General features: G+C 48.2%; 1 protein-coding gene across 3 annotated transcripts in view; it reads right to left on the reverse strand.

Moving 5' to 3' along the window:
* cep83 (centrosomal protein 83) overlaps window positions 1-15,285 on the reverse strand; it is a 46,239-nt gene extending 30,954 nt beyond the window's left edge. The window contains exons 1-5 of one of the 3 annotated variants that reach the window (XM_072562360.1): window positions 15,268-15,285; window positions 13,393-13,677; window positions 10,950-11,100; window positions 2,782-2,874; window positions 2,544-2,675 (exon numbers count right to left, since the gene is read on the reverse strand). In XM_072562360.1, coding sequence (XP_072418461.1) covers window positions 2,544-2,675; window positions 2,782-2,874; window positions 10,950-11,100; window positions 13,393-13,667 — 651 coding nt within the window. In that variant the 5' untranslated portion in view covers window positions 13,668-13,677; window positions 15,268-15,285. Of the gene's footprint in view, window positions 1-2,543; window positions 2,676-2,781; window positions 2,875-10,949; window positions 11,101-13,392; window positions 15,231-15,267 lie in introns of those variants that run through there. The other 2 variants (XM_072562359.1, XM_072562358.1) reach the window with 2 other exon arrangements.
* Window positions 15,286-21,147: the final 5,862 nt, after the last annotated feature.

A 21,147-nucleotide genomic window follows, 5' to 3' on the forward strand; every position in this document is an offset into this window, starting at 1 on the left:
TCTAGGACTATTAGGAGGCCTGTAAAAGACTCCTAACAGGGTGACCTCACCTCTCCTATTCCTAACCTCAACCCAAACTACCTCAGATGGCAAATCTTCGTCCATCTTCCTTTCCACCGCTGTAATACTATCTTTGACAAGCAAAGCCACACCCCCCCCTCTTTTACCCCCACCTCTGACCCTACTAAAACATTTAAACCCTGGAACCTGCAACAGCCAATCCTGTCCCTGATCTAGCCACGTCTCCGTAATAGCCACAACATCGAAGTCCCAGGTACCAACCCACGCTGCGAGTTCACCTACCTTATTTCGTATACTTCTGGCATTAAAGTATACACACTTCAAGCCACTCTTTTGTTTACCTCCTTTAAGCTTGATACCATATTCCTAACCTCCCTACACTCCAGGTCCTGCACCCTAAAGCTACAGTCTGGGTTCCCATGCCCCTGCAGAGTTAGTTTAAACCCCCCCCCCCCAAGAGCACTAGCAAACCTCCCCCCAAGGATTCTTCCTGTACAGGTCAGTTCTAACCCAGTAGAGATATTATCTATATCGACATTCAGTATGCGACAAGGTCCCATATGGTAGATTGGATAGAAAGACTAGATCACGTGGAATACAGGGAGAACAAGCCACCTGGATACAAGATTGGCCTGAAGGTAGGAGACAGGTGGTGCAGGGGTTGCAGTTTGGACTGGAGGCCTATGACCAGTGGTGTGCTGCAAGGATCTGTGACGGGTCCACTGCTTTTTGTCACTTACATAAATGATTTGGATGTGAATATAGGAGGTTTGATTTGTTAATTTGCAGGTGACACCAAAATTGATGGTTTAGTGAACAGCGAAAGAGCACAATGGGACCTTGATCACATAGACAAATGGGCCAAGGAGTGGCAAGTGGAGTTTAACTTAGATAAATGTGAGGAGTGCATTTTGGTTGGGCTAATCAGGACAGGACATATATACAGTTAATGGTAAAGTCCTGAGGAGTGTTGCCAGACAAAGAGACCTTGGGGTGCAAGTTCTTAGTTCCTTGAAAGAGGAGTCACAGGTAAACAGGGTGAAGGTGGTGTTTGGTTCACTTGCATTTAATGGTCAGTGCATTGAGTATAGGAGTTAGGAGTCATGTTGTGGCTGTACAGAACATTGGTTAGGCCACTTTTGGAGTACTGCGCTCAGTTCTGGTCTCCCTGCTATAGGAAGAACGTTGTTAAACTTGGAAGGGTTCAGAAACGTTTTACAAGGATGTTGCCAGGTTGAAGGGTTTGAGCTACAGGGAGAAACTGAATAGTCTTGGGCTATCAGCGCTGGCGTATCAGCGATTGAGAAGTGACCTATAGAAGTTTTTAAAGCATGAGGGGCATGAATTGGACGAATAGCCAAGGTCTTTTCCCAGGGTAGAGTCCAAAACTAGAGGGCATACGTTTAAGGTGAGAGGGTAAAGATTTAAAAGGGGACCTAAGGGACAACTTTTTCACACAGAGGGTGATGCACGTATGGAACAAGCTGCCAGAGGAAATGGTGGAGACAGATACAATTACAACACTTAATCGGCATCTGGATGGGTACATGAATAGGAAGGGTTTAGAAGAAAATTAAACTAAATTAATTTGGGCTATTTGGTCAGCATCGACAAGTTGGACTGAAGGATCTGTTTCCATGCTGTACAACTCTTAAGATTGCTGTGGCTCAACGAGGTCCAAAATCACCAGCACCTCAGAGTAAGAAGGGAGGAACCATATATGCTGCCTCGTTAGTGACACTTGGGCATCATGGTGGCTCTGTGGTTAACCCTGCTGCTTCACAGCGCCCAGGAGTTTGCACATTCTCAATGTCTCCAGGTGCTTTGGTTTCCTTCCACAGGGATTCTATGATTCTAAAATTGCTACAATAAATAATGAAAAGGAAATATGCTGCTAGTTGGGTGCATCAATGATAGGAAATTTTGTACTTTCAAAAAAAAAATCCATGTTAGAAAATAAGGGCAGTTTCACAGAAAAGTCATATTGGACTAAAACGTCAACTGTCTCTCTCTCTCTACAGATGCTACCAGATTTGCTTGAGCTTCTTCACCACTTCTAAATCCATGCTTGAAGTTGAAAATTAAATTTAAAGATGAAGATACCAACTGAAATTTCTTAAAAATAGATGAGTTTATTAAACAAAATCCCCTCCATTTCTTGCTTTTGTCAGATAAAGAAAGTAAGTCTGTGCTGAGGATAATGAGGTTTTTAAGGCTAGAAACAAAAACTGACTGATAGAAGGCCCCATTGGAAGGAACCATAAAAATGACTCAGAGCTGAGATAACTAATTTTACTGCAAATTTATAGCACTGTGTTCTGTAAGTAATTCATATTGGGGAAGAAGCATGGTAAACCTCAAGCAGTCAGAGATGACAGTTGTGCTGAACACAGGAACCCATCACTGAGGACTCAACTGATCTTGTGACAACAGATATAACAATTCACAATCAGACCTAAAGCAAATTGAATGACTGAGAAACACAGTAATTTTTAACAGATTTGCTCTTGCACAAGGCTTACCTCAGCTTCAAATCGAATCACCTTCTCAGCCAAGAGTCGTTCGTACTCTTCCCTTTGATGCTCAAGCTCTGATTTTAGGAAAGTGTATTCATAACGCAACTTATTATATTCTGCCCTGTACCTTTCAGCTTCCTAAAATATTGAAATATTTCCAGTTATACACATAACTCAAAGATATATATCATTCAATAATTCCACAGAATTCACAACAAATGGATTTTCTTCTCTTCATTCCTACCTCCTCTTGTTTCCTGAGGCGCTCTCTCATAGGTACCTCCAGATCTTGTTGAATTTGCGCTTTCAGAAGCTCCAGCTTTTGAGGTGTTAACACCTGCCAACAAATAACAGGGGGATACATAGGAAAGGTTTTCAAATCACTGAATCATTTATGGAGTAAGAGACCATTCTGCCCATTATGTCTGCACTGCCTCTCCCAATGAGCATCAAGATTTGGTGCCATTCCGCCTTTTCCTGTAAACCTGTTCATTATTTGAACAAAAATCATCATCTAATGCTGTATTAAAACGCTTTTATTGAACCTGACTGCATCACACATTCAGGTAGTACATTCTAGATCCAAACTACACACAGTGAAAAATTATTATTTACACTGCGTTTCTCACTCTTGCTGATAACTTTCAAAATGTGCTTAACCTTTTTATGAGTGGAAACAGTCTTTGTGTATGTACTCTGTCCAGACCTTTCATGATTTTTAAAACTTCTACTAATTCTCACCTCAGCCTTCTCCTCTCCAAAGAAAACAAATCTTGAAAAATCTTCTCTCTCTTTCTAGTGAAATTTCTCACACCTGTAAACCTTAGTCTCCCCAGTGCCGTCATAACCTTCCTGAAGTGTGGCATTCAAAACTATATACAATGTTCCAGCTGATATCTATCTAAGTGACTTGTATAAGTTCGGCATACCCTCCTTGCTCTTATATGCTATGCTATAATTGATAAAGCTAGGATACTTCATAAACTGCTCTCACCACCTTTCCTGCCATATTTAATGACTCAAGGCACACAGATACTGCTGTCTATGCTCCTGCATTCCCTTTAGAGTAGTATCCTTTATTTTACACTGTCCCTCCATGTTCTTTCAAAATAAATGCCTCACACTTAGAGTCAGAGTCATAGATATGTACAACATGGAAACAAATCCTTCAGTCCAACTTGTCCATGCCAAACAGATAACCTAAATTAATTTAGACCCATATGCCAACATTTGACCCATATCCCTCCAAACCTTTTCTATTCACATTCCTGTCCAGATGCCTTTTAAAGATTGTGCCAACCTTTACCACTTCCTCCAGCAGCATATTTCATATAAGTACTACCCTTGGCATGAAAAAAATTGCCCCTCAGGTCCCTTTTAAAACTTTCCCCTCTCACTTTAATTCTATGCCTTCTAGTTTTGCACTCCTTTACCCTGGAGAAAAGACCTTGACTATTCACCCTATCCATGCCTCTCACAATTTTACAAACTCCTATAAGGTCACCCCTTAGCCTCTGATGGTACAGGGAAATAGCCCCAGTCTATTCAGCCTCTCCCTATAGTTCAAACCCTCCAACCCTGGCAACATCCCTGTAACTTTTTCAAACCCTTTCAAGTTTAACAATACCTTTCTATAGCTAATATTTCCCCTTCTCTTTGTTTCTCTTTCTGTCCCTAATTTGACTCAAATTCAACTGGTTTCCTTCTCCATCATTTCTCTATATCCTTCTCAATTCTTAGATCCCAACTAGTTAAGAAGGTAAGTTATTGATCCTATCATTCACTGACATCCCAAATGTCCTGGCACCCTCACCTTACTTATCAGCACACAATCCCAGTGAGGGAAAACATGTGCAAACTGACGATTGCAGGAACAAATGTAACAAGGCATGTTGTGAGACGGCCAATTCCAGCAGGTCTGTGTCAATGAATCAATGCTGCAGGAAAGGAATCGGGCGAATTCCTTCAGTGCAACTGGTCTGCTTCTGTAATTGATGGTGGTGGTGCAGCCTGATGGTTAGTGATATTTGCCAATGATAAGGGACTGTTTGGGATAAGTGGGATTAGTGGAAAGGATGGAGATAGTTTGACTTAGATCATAGAGATACACAACACAGAAACAGACCCTTCAGTCCGACTTGTTCATGCTGACCAGACATCCTAAATAAATCTAGTCCCATTTACCAGCATTTGGCCCATATCATTCTAAACTCTTCCTATTCATATACCCATCCAGTTGCCTTTTAAATGTTTTAACTGTATCAGTCTCCATCACTTCCTCTGGCAGCACATTCCATACACACACCACTCTCTGCATGAAAAAGCTGCCTCTCAGATACCTTCTTAATCTTTCCCCTCTCACCACAAACCTATGCCCTCTAGTTTTGGTCTCTCCCACCTGGAGAAAAGACCTTGATTATTTACCCTATCCATGCTCCTCTCTGCATTGAACTTCATCTGATATCTATTTGCTACTCTTGCAAATGGTCAATGCCCCTTTGGAGTTCCAGACTGTCTTCAGTTTATAAAGCTTCCAAGTTTTGTATTATCTGCAAACTTTGAAATTATCCCATGTACACCAAGGTCTAGATCATTCATTAAATCAGGAAGAGCAAAGATCACAATACAGATACTGGGAACTTCACAACAGTGGGCGGCACGGTGGCACAGTGGTTAGCACTGCTGCCTCACAGCGCCAGAGACCCGGGTTCAATTCCCGCCTCAGGCGACTGACTGTGTGGAGTTTGCACGTTCTCCCCGTGTCTGTGTGGGTTTCCTCCGGGTGCTCCGGTTTCCTCCCACAGTCCAAAGATGTGCAGGTCAGGTGAATTGGCCATGCTAAATTGCCCGTAGTGTTAGGTAAGGGGTAGATATAGATGTAGGGGTAGGGGTATGGGTGGGTTACGCTTCGGCGGGGCGGTGTGGACTTGTTGGGCCGAAGGGCCTGTTTCCACACTGTAAGTAATCTAATCTAATCTAATCCTCCTCCAGCCTGAAAAAAAAATCTACTGATTATTACTCTCTGCTTTAAAATGAAAATCCCCTGTGTAACCTCAATCAGCCCTAATCCTACAGAAGTCTTTGGAATTGCTTCTTTGCTAGTTGCCTGCCATTTTTCATCAGTCTCATTTTTTCTCTTATTTGCTTTTTCACCATCCTTCTGAACCTGGTGTGATGATACTATAGTTTTGAGAGCTCTATTTTTGTCGCGTGGTTTTTAAATGAAAAAACATTTGAGACAGAGGTGGTGAGCGGTCTGCTCAAAGCCAGTAAAATGAGTAGCAGCTTGTGAGGCCTTGGGTTTATTTTAAAGTTGCAAGAATAGAGTCATAGAGATGTACAGCACAGAAATAGACCCTTTGGTGCAACTCATCCATACCGACCAGATATCCTAATCTAATCTAGTTCCATTTGCCAGTCCTTGACCCATATCACTCTAAACCTTTCCTATTCATATACCCATCAGAAGCATGGATGGGGTCAAGCTCAGGTGGATCTCATAGAAGGAGTTCCTTGATTGGGGCTATTAATCTGGTTGACAGCTATAAACAGGAGTGTTAAAGGTTTTACTCACTCTGAGAGCTGAATCTGAGGCAGCTGGATCAGCATCCTGGACTTTTCATATGTAAAGAAAGGATGACTTGGTTACATGATACCAGCCTCTGTGGAGTTAATTCAGTTAGTAGTAGTTCAACAGAGTTACAGTTAAGCAAATTCTTTTATTTTTATTTCGCACTGTAACAGTACTGTAAAAATAAAAGTGTGTTTGCTTAAAGTCAAGTAGTTTGACCAATCGAATTGCACCTGGAATGCAATGCCCTACACTTAATTATAAAATAAGATAAAATTAAGGGCCTAGGTTATCTTCTTAATAAATTTTGAGGCAGTTTCATCTGGTTCCAAACAAATTGGGTGCTTGTCAGGACAGGATTATTAGACTCAAAGTGGTGAGTGTTGGTGTTCTCCTTTTGGGTATTGAATTCAGTTGATTTAAATCGGGTGTGCCTTGTGTAGTAACGGTTCTTTCAGTCACTAAAAGGTTCCTGAGGTGCAAGAGGCCACTTCAGGGGTTTTACAGAAAATGATAAAGGCAAAGCTTTTGGAAGTGACAAACAATTGACAAACAACTTGGGATTATCTTTGCTTGTGCAACAAGGGAAGGTAATTGTAGCAATAGCTCAAATTCTGGAAATGGCTAAAACTCAATTGTAAATGAAGCAGCTTGAATATGAAAAGGAAACAATACAATTTGAATTATGACTGAAAGCAGAGGAAACAGGAAAGGAAGGCCCTAGCAGGAGAAACTGAGAAAGAGTTTTTGAACTGTGGAGGTTGGAACTCAAAGCTCTTAAGTCGACTTAAAATGGCAGAGGTAGAGGTGAAAGGTAGGAGTACTGAAGAGGACAGTGATGGATAGCAATCCCATTGTATTCAAAGGCCTGGTGAGGATCTGTTTAAATGTGTTCAAATGCTGGCAAAGTTCAACAAGAAGGATGCAGAAGCCGTTTTCATTTCATTTGAGGAAGTGGCTAAACAACTGAAATGGCCAGTAACCATACGAGTATAGTTGATTCAAACAAAGTAGGAGGTAGAACTAGTGAGGTAATTGCACCACCATGAAAGGAAGTATCTGGGGAGTATGATCAGGTTACAAAAGCCAATTGATGTGCACATGAGCTAACACCAGAAGCCTGTGGACAGTCCTTTAGGAATTTAAGGAGGGAACTTAGTCAAACATATAGAGTTCAAAAGGATCAAACAAAGTTATTTTGATAGGTGGATAAAGGCAACAGGCCCTTCAGCCCAAATTGGATTATGCTAAAACATCTATCCACGCTAACCCCATTGCCCCACACTTGGCAAATGTCCTTCTAAACCTTTCCTATTCGTGTATTTGTTAAATGTCTTTTGAATGTTGTTAACGTACCTGCCTCAACCACTTCTGCTGGCAGTTCATTCCATATGTGTACCACCTTCTTTTAAAAAAAAACGCCCCCTCAGGTTCTCTTTTACTCTTTCCCCTCTAACCTTAAACTGATGCTCTCTAGCCTTCTATTCCCCAACCCAGGGAAAAAGACTGAGTGCACTCACCCTATCCATGCCTCTCATGATCTTATGCACCTGTATAAGATTCCACCCTCCCAAAACACCTCAGTCTCCTATGCTCTTAAAGAAAAAAAAGTCCTTGCTTGTCCAACCTCTTCCCTATAACTCAGACTGTTGAGTCCTGGCAACATCTTTGTAAATTACTTCTGCACTCTTTTCAGTTTAATAATATTCTTCCTATAGCAAGGTGACCAAAACTGAAAATAATACTCCAAGTGCAGCCTCATCAACATCCTGTACAATGGCAACATAACTTCCCAACTTCTGTACTCAAAGCCCTGACTGATGAAGGTCAGTGTGCCAAAAGCCTTCTTCACTGCCCTGTCTACCTGTGAGGCCAATTTCAGAGAATTATGCATCTGAACTGCAAGGTCCCTCTGTTCCACTACATTCCTTAAGGACCTACCATTCACCATGAAACTCCTGCCTTGACTTGACTTTCCAAAGTGCAAGACATTACACTTATCTATATTAAACTTCATTTGCCATTTCTCAGTCCACTTCCCCAGTTGATCAAGATCCTGCTGTAATTTCTGAGCACCTTCCTCACTGTCCAAGACATCGCCTATTTTAGTGTCATCAGCAAATTTGCAAAATATGCCTTGCACATTCTCATCCAAACCAGTGATATAGATAACAAACAGCAATGGGCCCAGCACTGACACCTGAGGTACACTACAAGTCACAGGCCCACAGTCCAACAAGCATCCTTCCACTAAAACCCTCTGCTTCCTACCATCGAGCCAATTGTGTATCCAATTTGCCAGCTTCCCCTGAATTCCAAGCGATCTAACCTTCCAGAGCAACCTACTATGTGGAACTTTATAAAGGCTTTACTGAAATCCATACAGAGCAAATTACTGCGCTGTCCTCATCAATCCTTCTGGTTACTTCATCTAAGAACTCTAACAAATCTATGACTGTCACAGAGAGACAATTCTTGCCGGAACTCAAAAATTCACTTCATTAAGTAGTGAGAACTCATGTAAATGAGTTGAGAGTTAAGACTGCAAGATTAACAGTAGAAATGGCAGATGATTGAATTGGATCATAAATCAAAGTTTGGCTTCCAACATTAATTCCATTATGCAGGATAGAAATTGAGAAAAAGAGAAACCTTCAGTTGTTAAGGGAAAAGGAGGTCTCATTGAAGATAGTTAAAATAGTTGACCACTGGATAAACAAGGAAACGCATGAGGAGGAAGAGAAGTTAAAAAAGCTAACTCCAGCCACCATTCAAGCTCCAAAACCTGGAGCTCAAGTGTCAGCAGCCTGTGGCACTAACTGCACAAGTGTTCATTTAGGTCAAGTCAAGTGCCCTCAACTACCCACATGCCACAGGATGGACATTTTATGTGGATAAGTTACTCTGCCATAGCTTAAGCTTACTTTTGGACCATTTACTTTAAACTCGAGATGAGCAAGTAGTGTGTAGACTTTCTCACCCCTACTGTCCACCCCTAGCTCTCCTCCTGTGCCTTCCAATTGGATACATAAGGCTGAGAATAAGAAACAATTTCTACAGGATAAAAAAGCTAAGCAACAAGACAAAGAATCACCTCCTTCCCCTTTTCATCCAACTTCCTTATCAAATTTAGAGGAAAAAAAATCATGTTAATCTATAACAAGGAACGGTTTTCTCAAAACCGGTCTTTTCCGTTTACAAGCACTGCCAGGGAAATGCTTTTGCAGCATTTTTTTGGTTCTGTTCTCCAATTTTTAGGATTTTGTCAAAAACATTGATCACCATAATTTTTATTTTCCATTTCCAGTCATATTTCTGAAACAAGTATTGTTTACAAGCATTCAGTGTAGTTTATATAGAAACAGAAAGGTAGTTGGGGCTTCTTCAAGCTTCAAGGTTCCAACACTATAAACTGAATATTTCACAAAACTGGAACTCAATCCACAAAAATGGTTTATGAATTTCATTGGAAATATATAGTCTTAAACTCACCAATATTTTTGTTACCTTAGATAAAGCAATGAAGACGTTTTAAATTTTAATCACCAATAAATTAATGGGTAATTGACAGATAAATGACCCAACTGTGACATAGGAAAACATTAGGCATCATACAACTTGCATGGTAATATAAAAGCAACAAATTAACTATGCACATCTTGAAAATTATTTGCTAGGTGCAGAAACACCGTTGCAAATCACTCCATATTCATTTTCACTGCAATGTGAATCATCCTTTCAGCAAATGAAGAACATTCTATGGCCCTTATTAAATTACAAAAGAACAAAACAAGGCTTTGCATTTACAGATTGTCCATTACAGCATCCAACTATTTCTGGTTTTGATAATCTGCCCAAAGATCTATTACAAGTCTCAACTAATGAGGTCTTCTGGATTTATATTTTCCATAATGTTTACTTAGGAAATAGCTTACTTTTCATGACCTTAAGATGTCGGAAGTATTTCAAAGCTGACAAAATACTTTCAAATTAGTAATGCAGGGAAATACAACAGCCAATCTGGGTAAGGTTCTATTATTATCAGTTTCATAACTGCCATATAATTTGGGTTTAAGAGATGCTCGTTGAGGAATAAACATTTGTCAAGAAAATGGGGTGAAATTCCTCCAGCTTTTCCTCAAAACTCTACCATACTGTTTCTTGCAACCACTTGGAAGATGACAGGCCTCTGTTTAAACATACACAGTTATCTTAATATATAGCTCCAGGAAAAATTCAAACATGGTGCAGGGAGATCCGAATTTCGCCATTTTCTTTCAAACCTGGTCACCGATGTTACGGATCAGCCATGGGACTCTTCCCAGCTCAGATGGAATATCATCAACTTGAAGCAATATCTTTGATTCTCTCTCTGAAAACGTCCATTCCTGCAAATTCTTGAGAGAATTTTCTTTGATTTACTTTGAAAGTTCTCAACTGGCATAATGTGGTTTTGGATGTCCTGAGACAGTGAAAAGCACCGGATAAATGTAGTCTGGCCAAATTAGCAAGATATGTTCCACCTTGCAGTTTAGCCTACCTAGTTACCTACCTTATTGATTGACGTTAAATGGTGACAGAATGTATCAAGGACTAGAATGATTTCTTGCCAGGGTCGCTGGATCGCGTTCAGATTTTCCTAGTTTGCTCTCAGACACCTAGTTCACCTCAATAAGTAAATACTTGCATTTCCTCCTTGTCTTCTCACACCTGAATAAGCTGGTCTTTTCAGATGTCCCTCTTATAATGTAGCGTAAAGCTATTTTGCTGATTATTTATTTCCAGATTCTAAACGTGATACAGTTGATGTCATTTTGTTTTAAATTAACTGTCAATCTCACCTGCATTTTCAGTTCTTCTTGCTCCCTTGTTTTATCTAATAATTCCCCCCTCAGTTCAGCTAGAAGTAGTTGGAATTTCTCATGGGTGCTCTGTTTATCTGTGAGTAGTCGTTTTAATTCATGCTGAGCTTTAGTGTATTCGTCCTGCAACCTGCATCAAGTAAAATTTAAATATTTTAATACTGAATCATCAATTAGATCTATGTTCACACAACTTTGATAATTCTATCTGCCATTTCATTGAACTGTAACACTGTATTCTGCACTTTGTTCTGCTACCCTGATGCACTTTGCATGGTACAATCTGCTTGTATAGCAATTAAAACAACATTTTTCGCCGTATCTCAGTACATGTGACAACAAATGAATCAAACACAAAAATAATGCACCAGAAGGCCCAGGTTCAAGTCCCACCAGCTGCAGAGGTGTTTCGATTAGATTCCCTCCAGTGTGGAAACAGGAGAGCCGGCCCTCCGAAGAGTAACTCACTCAGACCCATTTCCCTCTGACTAGTGCAACTAACACTAAGGGCAATTTAGCACGGCCAATTCACCTGACCTTTGGACTGTGGAAGGAAACCGGAGAAAACCCATGCAGACATGGAAAGAATGTGCAAACTCCACACAGCCAGGTGCCCAAGGCAGGAACTGAACCCGGGTCCCTGGCGCTGTGGGGCAGCACTGAGCCACGGTGTCATAATGTTTAACAATATGTCGGAATAGGTGACTAGGAAAATATCTGCATCCAGAGCAAGAGAAGATTTAATTAAACATGCAAGATCCTGAGGGGGCTTATTCAGGGTGGATGTGAAAAAGATACTTCCCATTATAGGAGAATCGCAAGCTACGGTGTTGCTCTTTAAGAATAAGGGTCCGCCCATTTAAAACAGAGATAAGGAGAGCTCTTTTCTCTCAGAAGGTTTGAGTATTTTTGGAATTCTCTTCCTCAAAGGGCAGTGGAGGTAGAATCTTTGAACATTTTCAAGGCAGAGGCAGATAGATCTGTGATAAGCAAGTTGATAAAGGTCATCAGACATAGGGAGGAATATGGAAGTGTACAGCACAGAAATAGACCCTTCTGTCCAACTCATCCATGCCGACCAGATATCTTCAAATTAAACTAGTCCCATTTGCCAGCATTTGGCCCACATCCCTCAAATCCTTCCTATTCAAAAACCCATCCAGATGCCTTTTAAATACTGTAGCTGTATCAGCCTCCACCACCTCCTCTGACAGCTCTAGGCCTGAGTTACTCCAGCATTCTCAGTGTTTGCTCCAACACTCTTATTCACTTTAGCTATCAGTTCACATCATTTGCCCAACTACCTTTAAGGTTTGAGGCACTAGAACATCCAGTTCTCTCTCTCTCTATTTTTCTTTCTTCCTCCACCTTTAGTGCTTGTCACTGAAGGGTGTTTGAATGCCAAGTTCTCACCCCATCCACATGCATAACAACCAAATTTATTCAAGACCTCAATTTGTCAAGACATTAAGATTTGCCTGAAGCAGTATATTGTTGATAATCCCAACACTGAGACAAGTCTTGGCATCATCCACAAATTTGTGGATCCTTTTATCAACCTACAACCAAATCATGAAAAAACACTGGTAAAGTGTAATATTTACAATACCAATTCCTAAGCGATATCACTACTGACCAGTCTACAAGCTGATCAAAATCGGTCTATAATATGCCCTGCCTACGTCTTGCAGTCCAAAATCAACTCAACCCTTTGCAAACCACAAACTAGTGGTTTCAATTTTACAGAAGCTCATCAAGTGCTTTTTTGAAGTGCAAGTAGACAGACGACTGGGTTTTCTTCATGCACCAACTTCTTCAAAACAAAAATAACTAGATTTACATATTAGACTTTTATGAAGCTACACTGTGTGCAACTTATCATTCCTGCTCCATTGAAACAATCATACATTACATCTTCAATGATTCCAAGTATCTTTCCTATCACTAATGCCATGATTAATGGGCTTTTAATACTTGGACCATGATGACATTATTTTTAAAAAGGTAGAGACTATATCAGGCTCTTTTCAGCCACAATCACCATGGTGACGAGTTAATTACATCTCTCCTTAACCATCTTGACTCAAGAAGAGCAGCTGCACTGAATTCTCCACATAACTGATATTCCTTTTCTTCTTCTGAAACTTGTCAAAGACTACAACATCTTCATTAAAATTGCCCTTTTAATCACAAACCCACACCTGAAATGTTAATGCCTCTGTTCTCTCCAGAGCTAACTCTTATAGGTTATGGTGAGAGGGGGGGAAAGTGGAGCTGAGGCCACAAAAAGATCAGCCATGACCTTGTTGAATGGTGGAGCAAGCTCAAAGGGCCAGATGGTCTACTCCTGCTTCTTATGTTCTAATCCTAGATATTTGCATTGGATTTAAACCATCTGCAATTTTCTTTGCTTTTACAATACCTTGTATGTTCAGCCTTCAGCGTCTGATAGTTGGTTTTGTGATGTTCACATCTCATTCGCTCATCAATTAACATTTTCTGCAGCTCTGCATCAGTCCCACATAAACCTGCTCCTGCATTTAGCGGAGGTGGCTGGTTAGGCAAAGCCTCCATTGCAGAATGCAGATGGCCAGAGGTCTGTGCTTGAACAGCAGAATTTGACAAACCAGGGTACAAAGAACTCCCTCCTAAAGAACACTCGCCAAGTGCATTTGATTCCTCTCTTCCTGAAGCCATCTGATGCCACCTTTCAAAAACAAAAGGCATAAGTATCAGTACTGTCAGCTCATCTCCTCCATTAACAGTCCCAAACAGTAAGGCATTTAAAGTGATGGGCTCATCCTTATTCAGGTTAGGAATTAAATATAAGTATTCAGAAACACAAGGATAAAGTTGTTAAAATGCAGCTTGTTCCCATGGCAATTATATGTATGAGATGGTACAAGTCATACAAGTCCAAACAGTTTGATCTGAAACAACAGAAAAATTCAGCACTCAAGTCTGACGATTCTTCATCAGAACTCAGTTTGGTCTGATTCGGTGTCACTGGAGTTGAAACATTAACTGTTTTCTCCACGCAGATGCTGCCAGACCTGCTGAATTTTACCAGCAACTTCTGTTTTTGTTTCAGATTTCCACATCTGCAGTTCATTGCTTTGTTATAGCCAGGAGGGGAATTGTGATGCAATCGAAAGGGCACACAGATGCTGTATACTAGCAGAGAATACATTTAGAGTTGGGAATTTGGATTTCTGTTCAACTCTCACCTGCTGAAAATTATGCACATAAGATCAAGTCAGCTTTGATGCCTCCATTTCAAGAAAACAGCCTGTACTTTACTATCTGAGGTCTTGAAGAGGTGGCCATTTCAGTAAATTACTAAATTTATATAACACTGCAGGAGAAGGTGATAGAAGATTTAGGAACACTGATTTTTAGTACCTATTCCAACTGGTGGTGATGGTGGTAAGGTACCTTCTTGAACCATTGCAGTCTACCTAGAAAAGGTACCTGACCAAGGACAAAAAGGGAATCAAAGAAGTTTAATCCACCAACAGTAGCTCTGGTGATGTATTTCCAAGTCAAGATAGTGGAGGGGACATGTAGGTGGTGGGTGTTCCTATGTGCCTGTTGCCCTTGCCCTATGCAGTCATGGATTTCCTTCCTGGGCTATCAGGCTTGGACAAATTTGGCCATGCAAACAATAGAAACCTAATAGGGGCATGAGAAATAGACAATGCAGCCATTTGAGCCCTGTCCACCAGTCAATAAGATAACAAGTGATCTGATGTGCTTTTAGCATGCACTCTGACAAACTCCCTCAGAATCTTCCATGTTTTAATTCTTCATCTAAACTTCAAAAGGCCCAACATGCTCAAGGTTTCCACTCAGACAATCTGTCCATCAAAGGAATCTCCTTGTGAACCAACGATAATGCTCTTCAGAGCAAGAAAATATGGGCATTCACAAAGTTCCTGTGCGGTCCAGTTGTCTAGATATCAACAAGACAAAATAATTTCTTTTAAAGAATCATTGTTTTTTCAACAAATATATCTAATGTAACAATGCCTTATTTTTTCATTATGCTTTCTTTCCTCAATTTGCTTTTAAATTAAGCACTTTGTGAATGTTCCTAAATGAAAGCTGAAGTGAAGAAACTATAGCATGAATTACAACAAAAATTAAGAACTGAGATTGAGACTATATTTCAGTTGAATGGAGAATAAGAGCATGTTTGTTCTAACTGTTGCTCCTAAATCCAGGTCAATGTGCCTCAGTAAATCTCAGACATTCACAGGTCAGTCCATAGTGAACAAAGCTGGTTAACTCAACAAACCTTAATGGATGCCACTGCCTGTGGACAATCCGCTGGAGTTCTACAGTCCCCTCCCCTTAGCATACTTTCCCCACTCAGCCCTTCACTCCAAGTTTCCCCATTTCCTCTCTCTACTTTCCCATTCCCCTCTTTGCCCTCCCCCTTCCTGGTATCCACTATCCATTCCCTCTGTCTCCAAAACCTTCTCCACTCACGCACTTTTCCCACCTCCCACCTTTACCTGTCAACCCCTCTCCTTTTCACATCTACTTTCCATCTTCCACTCTCTCCTCCTAATAACCACCCACTCACTCCCTATCCTCCATAATCGTCCCAACATACCCAACCTATTCTCCCAATCCACTTTCTACTGCTTGTCTCCCTCCTCCACTCCACTCAACTTTCACCCCCTTACCCCACCTCCCTCACCCCCTCATCTCACCCCTCCCCTCACCCTCATCTCCCACCCTCCCCTCCCCCTCATCTCCCCAATGTACCGTCCCACCCCTGCAACCCCTCATCTCCCTCCCCTCCCCCTCATCTCCCGCCCCACCCCCTCATCCCCCTCCCCTGCCCGTCATCTCCCTCCCCATCTCCCTCCGCTCCCCGTCATCTCCCTCCCCTCCCCGTCATCTCCCTCCCCGTCATTTCCCTCCCCCTCCCGTCATCTCCCTCCCCGTCATTTCCCTCCCCTCCGCGTCATCTCCCTCCCCGGCATTTCCCTCCCCTCCCCCGTCATCTCCCTCCCCGTCATTTCCCTCCCCTCCCCATCTCCCTCCCCGTCATTTCCCTCCCCTCCCCGTCCCACTCTCCCCCACTCCCCGTCATTTCCCTCCCCTCCCCGTCATCTCCCTCAACGTCATTTCCCTCCCCTCCCCGTCATCTCCCTCCCCTCCCCGTCATCTCCCTCCCCATCTCCCTCCCCTCCCCGTCATCTCCATCCCCATCTCCCTCCCGTCCCCCTCCCCATCTCCCTCCCGTCCCCCTCATCTCCCTCCCCTCCCCCTCCCCATCCCTCCGCTCCCCGTCATCTCCCTCCCCATCTCCCTCCCCTCCCCGTCATCTCCCTCCCCGTCATTTCCCCTCCCCTCCCCGTCATCTCCCTCCCCGTCATTTCCCTCCCCTCCGCGTCATCTCCCTCCCCGGCATTTCCCTCCCCTCCCCGTCATCTCCCTCCCCGTCATTTCCCTCCCCTCCCCATCTCCCTCCCCGTCATTTCCCTCCCCTCCCCGTCATCTCCCACCCCGTCATTTCCCTCCCCTCCCCGTCATCTCCCTCAACGTCATTTCCCTCCCCTCCCCGTCATCTCCCTCCCCTCCCCGTCATCTCCCTCCCCATCTCCCTCCCCTCCCCGTCATCTCCATCCCCATCTCCCTCCCGTCCCCCTCCCCATCTCCCTCCCGTCCCCCTCATCTCCCTCCCTCCCCTCCCACTCTCCCCTCTCCCCCTCCCCCTCCCACCCCCTCATCTCCCTCCCCATCTCCTCCCGTCCCCCTCCCCATCTCCCCTCCCGTCCCCCCTCCCCACCTCCCTCCCCTCCCCTCCCCACTCCCTCCCCTCCCCTCCCCACCTCCCTCCCACCCTCCCTCCCCCTCCCCCACCTCCCCCACCCCACTCCCCCCTCCCCCCACCCCCACCCCCCCCTCCCCCCACCCTCCCCCACCCCCTCCCCCCCCTCCCCCACCACCCCACCCACCCCACCCCCCCCACCCCCACTCCCCACCCACCCCCCCCACCCCCCACCACCACCCCCCTCCCCACACCCCACCCACCCCACCTCCCCCACCCCACCACCCCCCCCCCCCACCCCCACCCCCCCCCACCACCACCACCCCCCCCACCCCCACCACCCCCCCACCACCCACCCCACCCCCACCACCCCCCACCCCCCACCCCCCTCCCCACCCCCCCCCACCCCACCACCTCCCCCCACCCCACCACCCCCCACCCCCACCCCCCTCCCCCCACCCCACCCACCCCACCCACCCCCCCCCACCCCACCCCCCACCCCCCCCCACCCCCCCCCACCTCCCCCCACCCCACCACCACCCCACCCCCCCTCCCACCACCCCCCACCCCCACCCCCCCCACCCCCCCCCACCCACCCCCCCCACCTCCCCCCCAACCCCACCACCCCCCCCACCTCCCCCACCCCCACCCCCCCCCCACCCCTCCCCCCACCACCCCCCCCCCACCCCCCCCCACCCACACCCCACCCCCCACCCCACCCACCACCCCCACCACACCCCACCCCCAACCACCCCACCCCCACCCCCCCCACCACCCACCCACCCCCCCCAACACCCACACCCCTCCCCCCTCCCACCCACCCACCACCCCCCCCAACTCCCTCCCCCACCACCCCCCCACCACCACCCCCCCCAACCCCCCCCACACACCCCCACACCCACACACCCACCAACCACCCCACCCCCACCCCCAACCCCCACCACCTCCCCACCCCAACCACCCACCCCCACACCACCACCCCCACAACCCCCCCCAACACCCCACACCCCACCACCCACCCCCCCAACCCCACCCCACCACCACCCCACAACCCCCCCCACACCCACCCCACCACCCCCCCACCAACCCCCACCCCACCAACCCCCCCCAACCACCCTCCCCCACCCAACCCCACCACCACCACCCCCCAACCCCCCCACCACCCCCCAACCACCCCCCCAACACCCCACCCCCACCCCCCCAACCTCCCCCCCAACCCACCCACCCCCCAACCCCCACCAACCCCCACCCCCCCAACCCCACACCCCCCACCACCCACCCCCCCACCCCCACCCCCACCCCCCACCCCCACCCCCCCACCCACCCTCCCACACACCCACCAACCCCCACACACCCCCCAACCCCACACACCCCACCCACACCCCCCCCAACCCCTCACACCCCACCCCACCACCCCCCAACCCCACACCCCCCCACCACCCACCCCACCCCCCACCACCCCCACCCCACCCCCCACACCCCCCCACACACACCCCCCCCTCCCACCCCTCCACCCACCCACCCCCACACCACCCTCCCCCACCCCACACCCTCCCCACCCACCCCCCCACCCCCCCCACCCACCACCCCACCCACCCCCACACCTACACCCCCCCCACCCACCCCCACACCACCCCACACCCCACCCACCCCCCCACTCACCACACCCCCCACCCCCCCCACCAACACCACCCCCCCCACCCCCCCACCTCCCCCCCCACACACCCCACCCACACCCCCCCACCCCCCCACACACACCACCCCACCCACCCCCCCCACTCACACCCACCTCCCCACCCTCCCCCCCCCCCCACACACACCCACCCCCCTCCCCCTCACCACACCCTCCACCACCCCCACACACCACACCCCACCCCCCCCACCCAACCACCCACACCCCCCACACCCACCCACCCCACCACCCCCCACACACACCAACCCACCCACCCCCACACCACTCCCCCACCCTCCCCCCACCACCCCACACCCCTCCCACCACACCCCACCCCACCCCCCACACCACACCCACACCCCCCACACCCCTCCCACCCACCCCCACCCCCTCTCCCACCCACCCCCCCCCCTCCCACCACACCCACTCCCCTCCCACCCACCCCTCACCTCCCCACACTCTCCCACCCCTCCCCACCCCCCCACTACTCCACCCCCCTCCCCTCCACACACCACCCCCCCCACCCCCCTCACCCACCCCCCCATCCTCTCCACCCACCCCCCCCCTCACACTCCCACCCCCCCACCCCACTCCACCCCTCCCCACCCACCCCCCCCACCTCCCTCCCCACCCTCCCCCCACTCCCACACCCTCCTCCCCCCTCACTCCACCCCTCTCCCCCTCACTCTCCCTCCCCCCTCCACCCCTCCCTCCCCTCCCTCCCCCTCCTCTCCCCCCCTCCCACCCTCTCCCTCCTCTCCCTCCCTCCCCCCCCCTCTCTCCTCCCCCTCCCTCCCCCCCTCACTCCTCACCCCTCCCCCCCTCACCCCTCCCCTCCCCCCTCCCTCCCCTCCCTCCCTCCTCCACTCCCTCTCCCTCCCTCCCCCCTCTCTCTCCTCTCCCCTCCCCCCCCCTCTCTCTCCACTCCCTCCCTCCCCTCTCTCCCCTCCCTCCCCCCCTCTCTCTCTCCCTCCCCTCCCCCCTCTCCCTCCCTCCTCCCCCCTCCCCTCCCCCCCCTCTCCCTCTCCTCCCCCCTCCCCTCCCTCCCCCCTCTCTCTCCTCTCCCCTCCCTCCCCCCCTCTCTCTCCCTCTCCCCTCCCTCCCCCCCTCTCCTCCCTCCCTCCCCTCCCTCCCCTCCCCCTCCCTCCCCCCCTCTCTCTCCTCCCCCCTCCCTCCCCCCCCTCCCCCCTCTCCTCCTCTCCCTCCCTCCCCCCCTCTCTCTCCTCCTCCCCTCCCTCCCCCCCTCTCTCTCCTCCCCCTCCTCCCTCCCCTCCCCCCTCCCCTCCCCCCCTCTCTCTCTCCCCTCCTCCCCCCCCCTCCCCCCCCTCTCTCTCCTCCCCCCTCCCTCCCCCCCCCTCCCCCCTCTCTCTCCTCCCCCCCTCCCTCCCCCCCTCTCTCTCCCCCTCTCTCTCCTCTCCCCTCTCTCTCCTCTCCCCCCCTCTCTCTCTCCTCTCCCCTCCCCTCCCTCCCTCCCCCCTCTCTCTCCTCTCCCCTCCCCCACCCCTCTCTCCTCTCCCCTCCCCACCCCTCTCTCCTCTCCCCTCCCCCCCTCTCTCCTCTCCCTCTCCCCCTCCCCCTCTCCCCCCTCTCCCCCCTCTCCCCCCCTCTCTCCCTCCCCTCCCCCCTCCCCTCTCTCCCCCCCTCCCCCCTCCCCTCTCTCCCCCTCCCCCCCTCCCCCTCTCTCCCCCCTCCCCCCTCCCCTCTCTCCCCCCTCTCTCCCCCCTCCCCTCTCCTCTTGAATTTTTTGAGGATGTAACTCGGAAGATGGACGAGGGAGATCCAGTGGATGTAGTGTACCTGGACTTTCAGAAAGCTTTTGATAAAGTCCCACACAAGAGGTTAGTGAGTAAAATTAGGGCGCACGGGATTGGGGGCAAAGTACTAGATTGGATAGAGAATTGGTTGGCTAATAGGAAACAAAGGGTAGTGATTAATGGCTCCATTTCGAAATGGCAGACCAGTGACCAGTGGGGTACCACAGGGATCCGTGCTGGGACCGCAGCTTTTTACAATATATGTAAATGATATAGAAGATGGTATCAGCAATAACATTAGCAAATTTGCTGATGACACAAAGCTAGGTGGTAGGGTGAAATGTGATGAGGATGTTAGGGGATTACAGGGTGACCTGGACAAGTTAGGTGAGTGGGCAGATGCATGGCAGATGCAGTTTAATGTGGATAAATGTCTGGTTATCCACTTAGGTGGCAAGAACAGGAAGGCAGATTACTACCTCAATGGTATCAAATTAGGTAAAGGGGCTGTTCAGAGAGATCTGGGTGTTCTTGTCCACCAGTCAATGAAGGCAAGCATGCAGGTACAGCAGGTCGTGAAGAAGGCTAATAGCATGCTGGCCTTCATAACAAGAGGGATTGAGTATAGAAGCAAAGAGGTGCTTCTGCAGCTGTACAGGGCCCTGGTGAGACCACACCTGGAGTACTGTGTACAGTTCTGGTCTCCAAATTTGAGAAAGACATTCTGGCTATTGAGGGAGTGCAGCGTAGGTTCACGAGGTCAATTCCTGGAATGGCAGGATTGCCTTACACGGAAAGACTGAAGCGACTGGGCTTGTATACCCTTGAGTTTAGAAGACTGAGAGGGGATCTGATTGAAACGTATAGGCTTATGAAAGGACTGGACACTCTGGCAGGAGGAAACATATTTCCGCTGATGGGGGAGTGCCGAACCAGAGGACACAACTTAAAAATACGGGGTAGACC

The sequence above is a fragment of the Chiloscyllium punctatum genome, chromosome 44 (genome assembly GCF_047496795.1).
Source record: "Chiloscyllium punctatum isolate Juve2018m chromosome 44, sChiPun1.3, whole genome shotgun sequence".
Taxonomy (NCBI): Eukaryota; Metazoa; Chordata; class Chondrichthyes; order Orectolobiformes; family Hemiscylliidae; genus Chiloscyllium; species Chiloscyllium punctatum.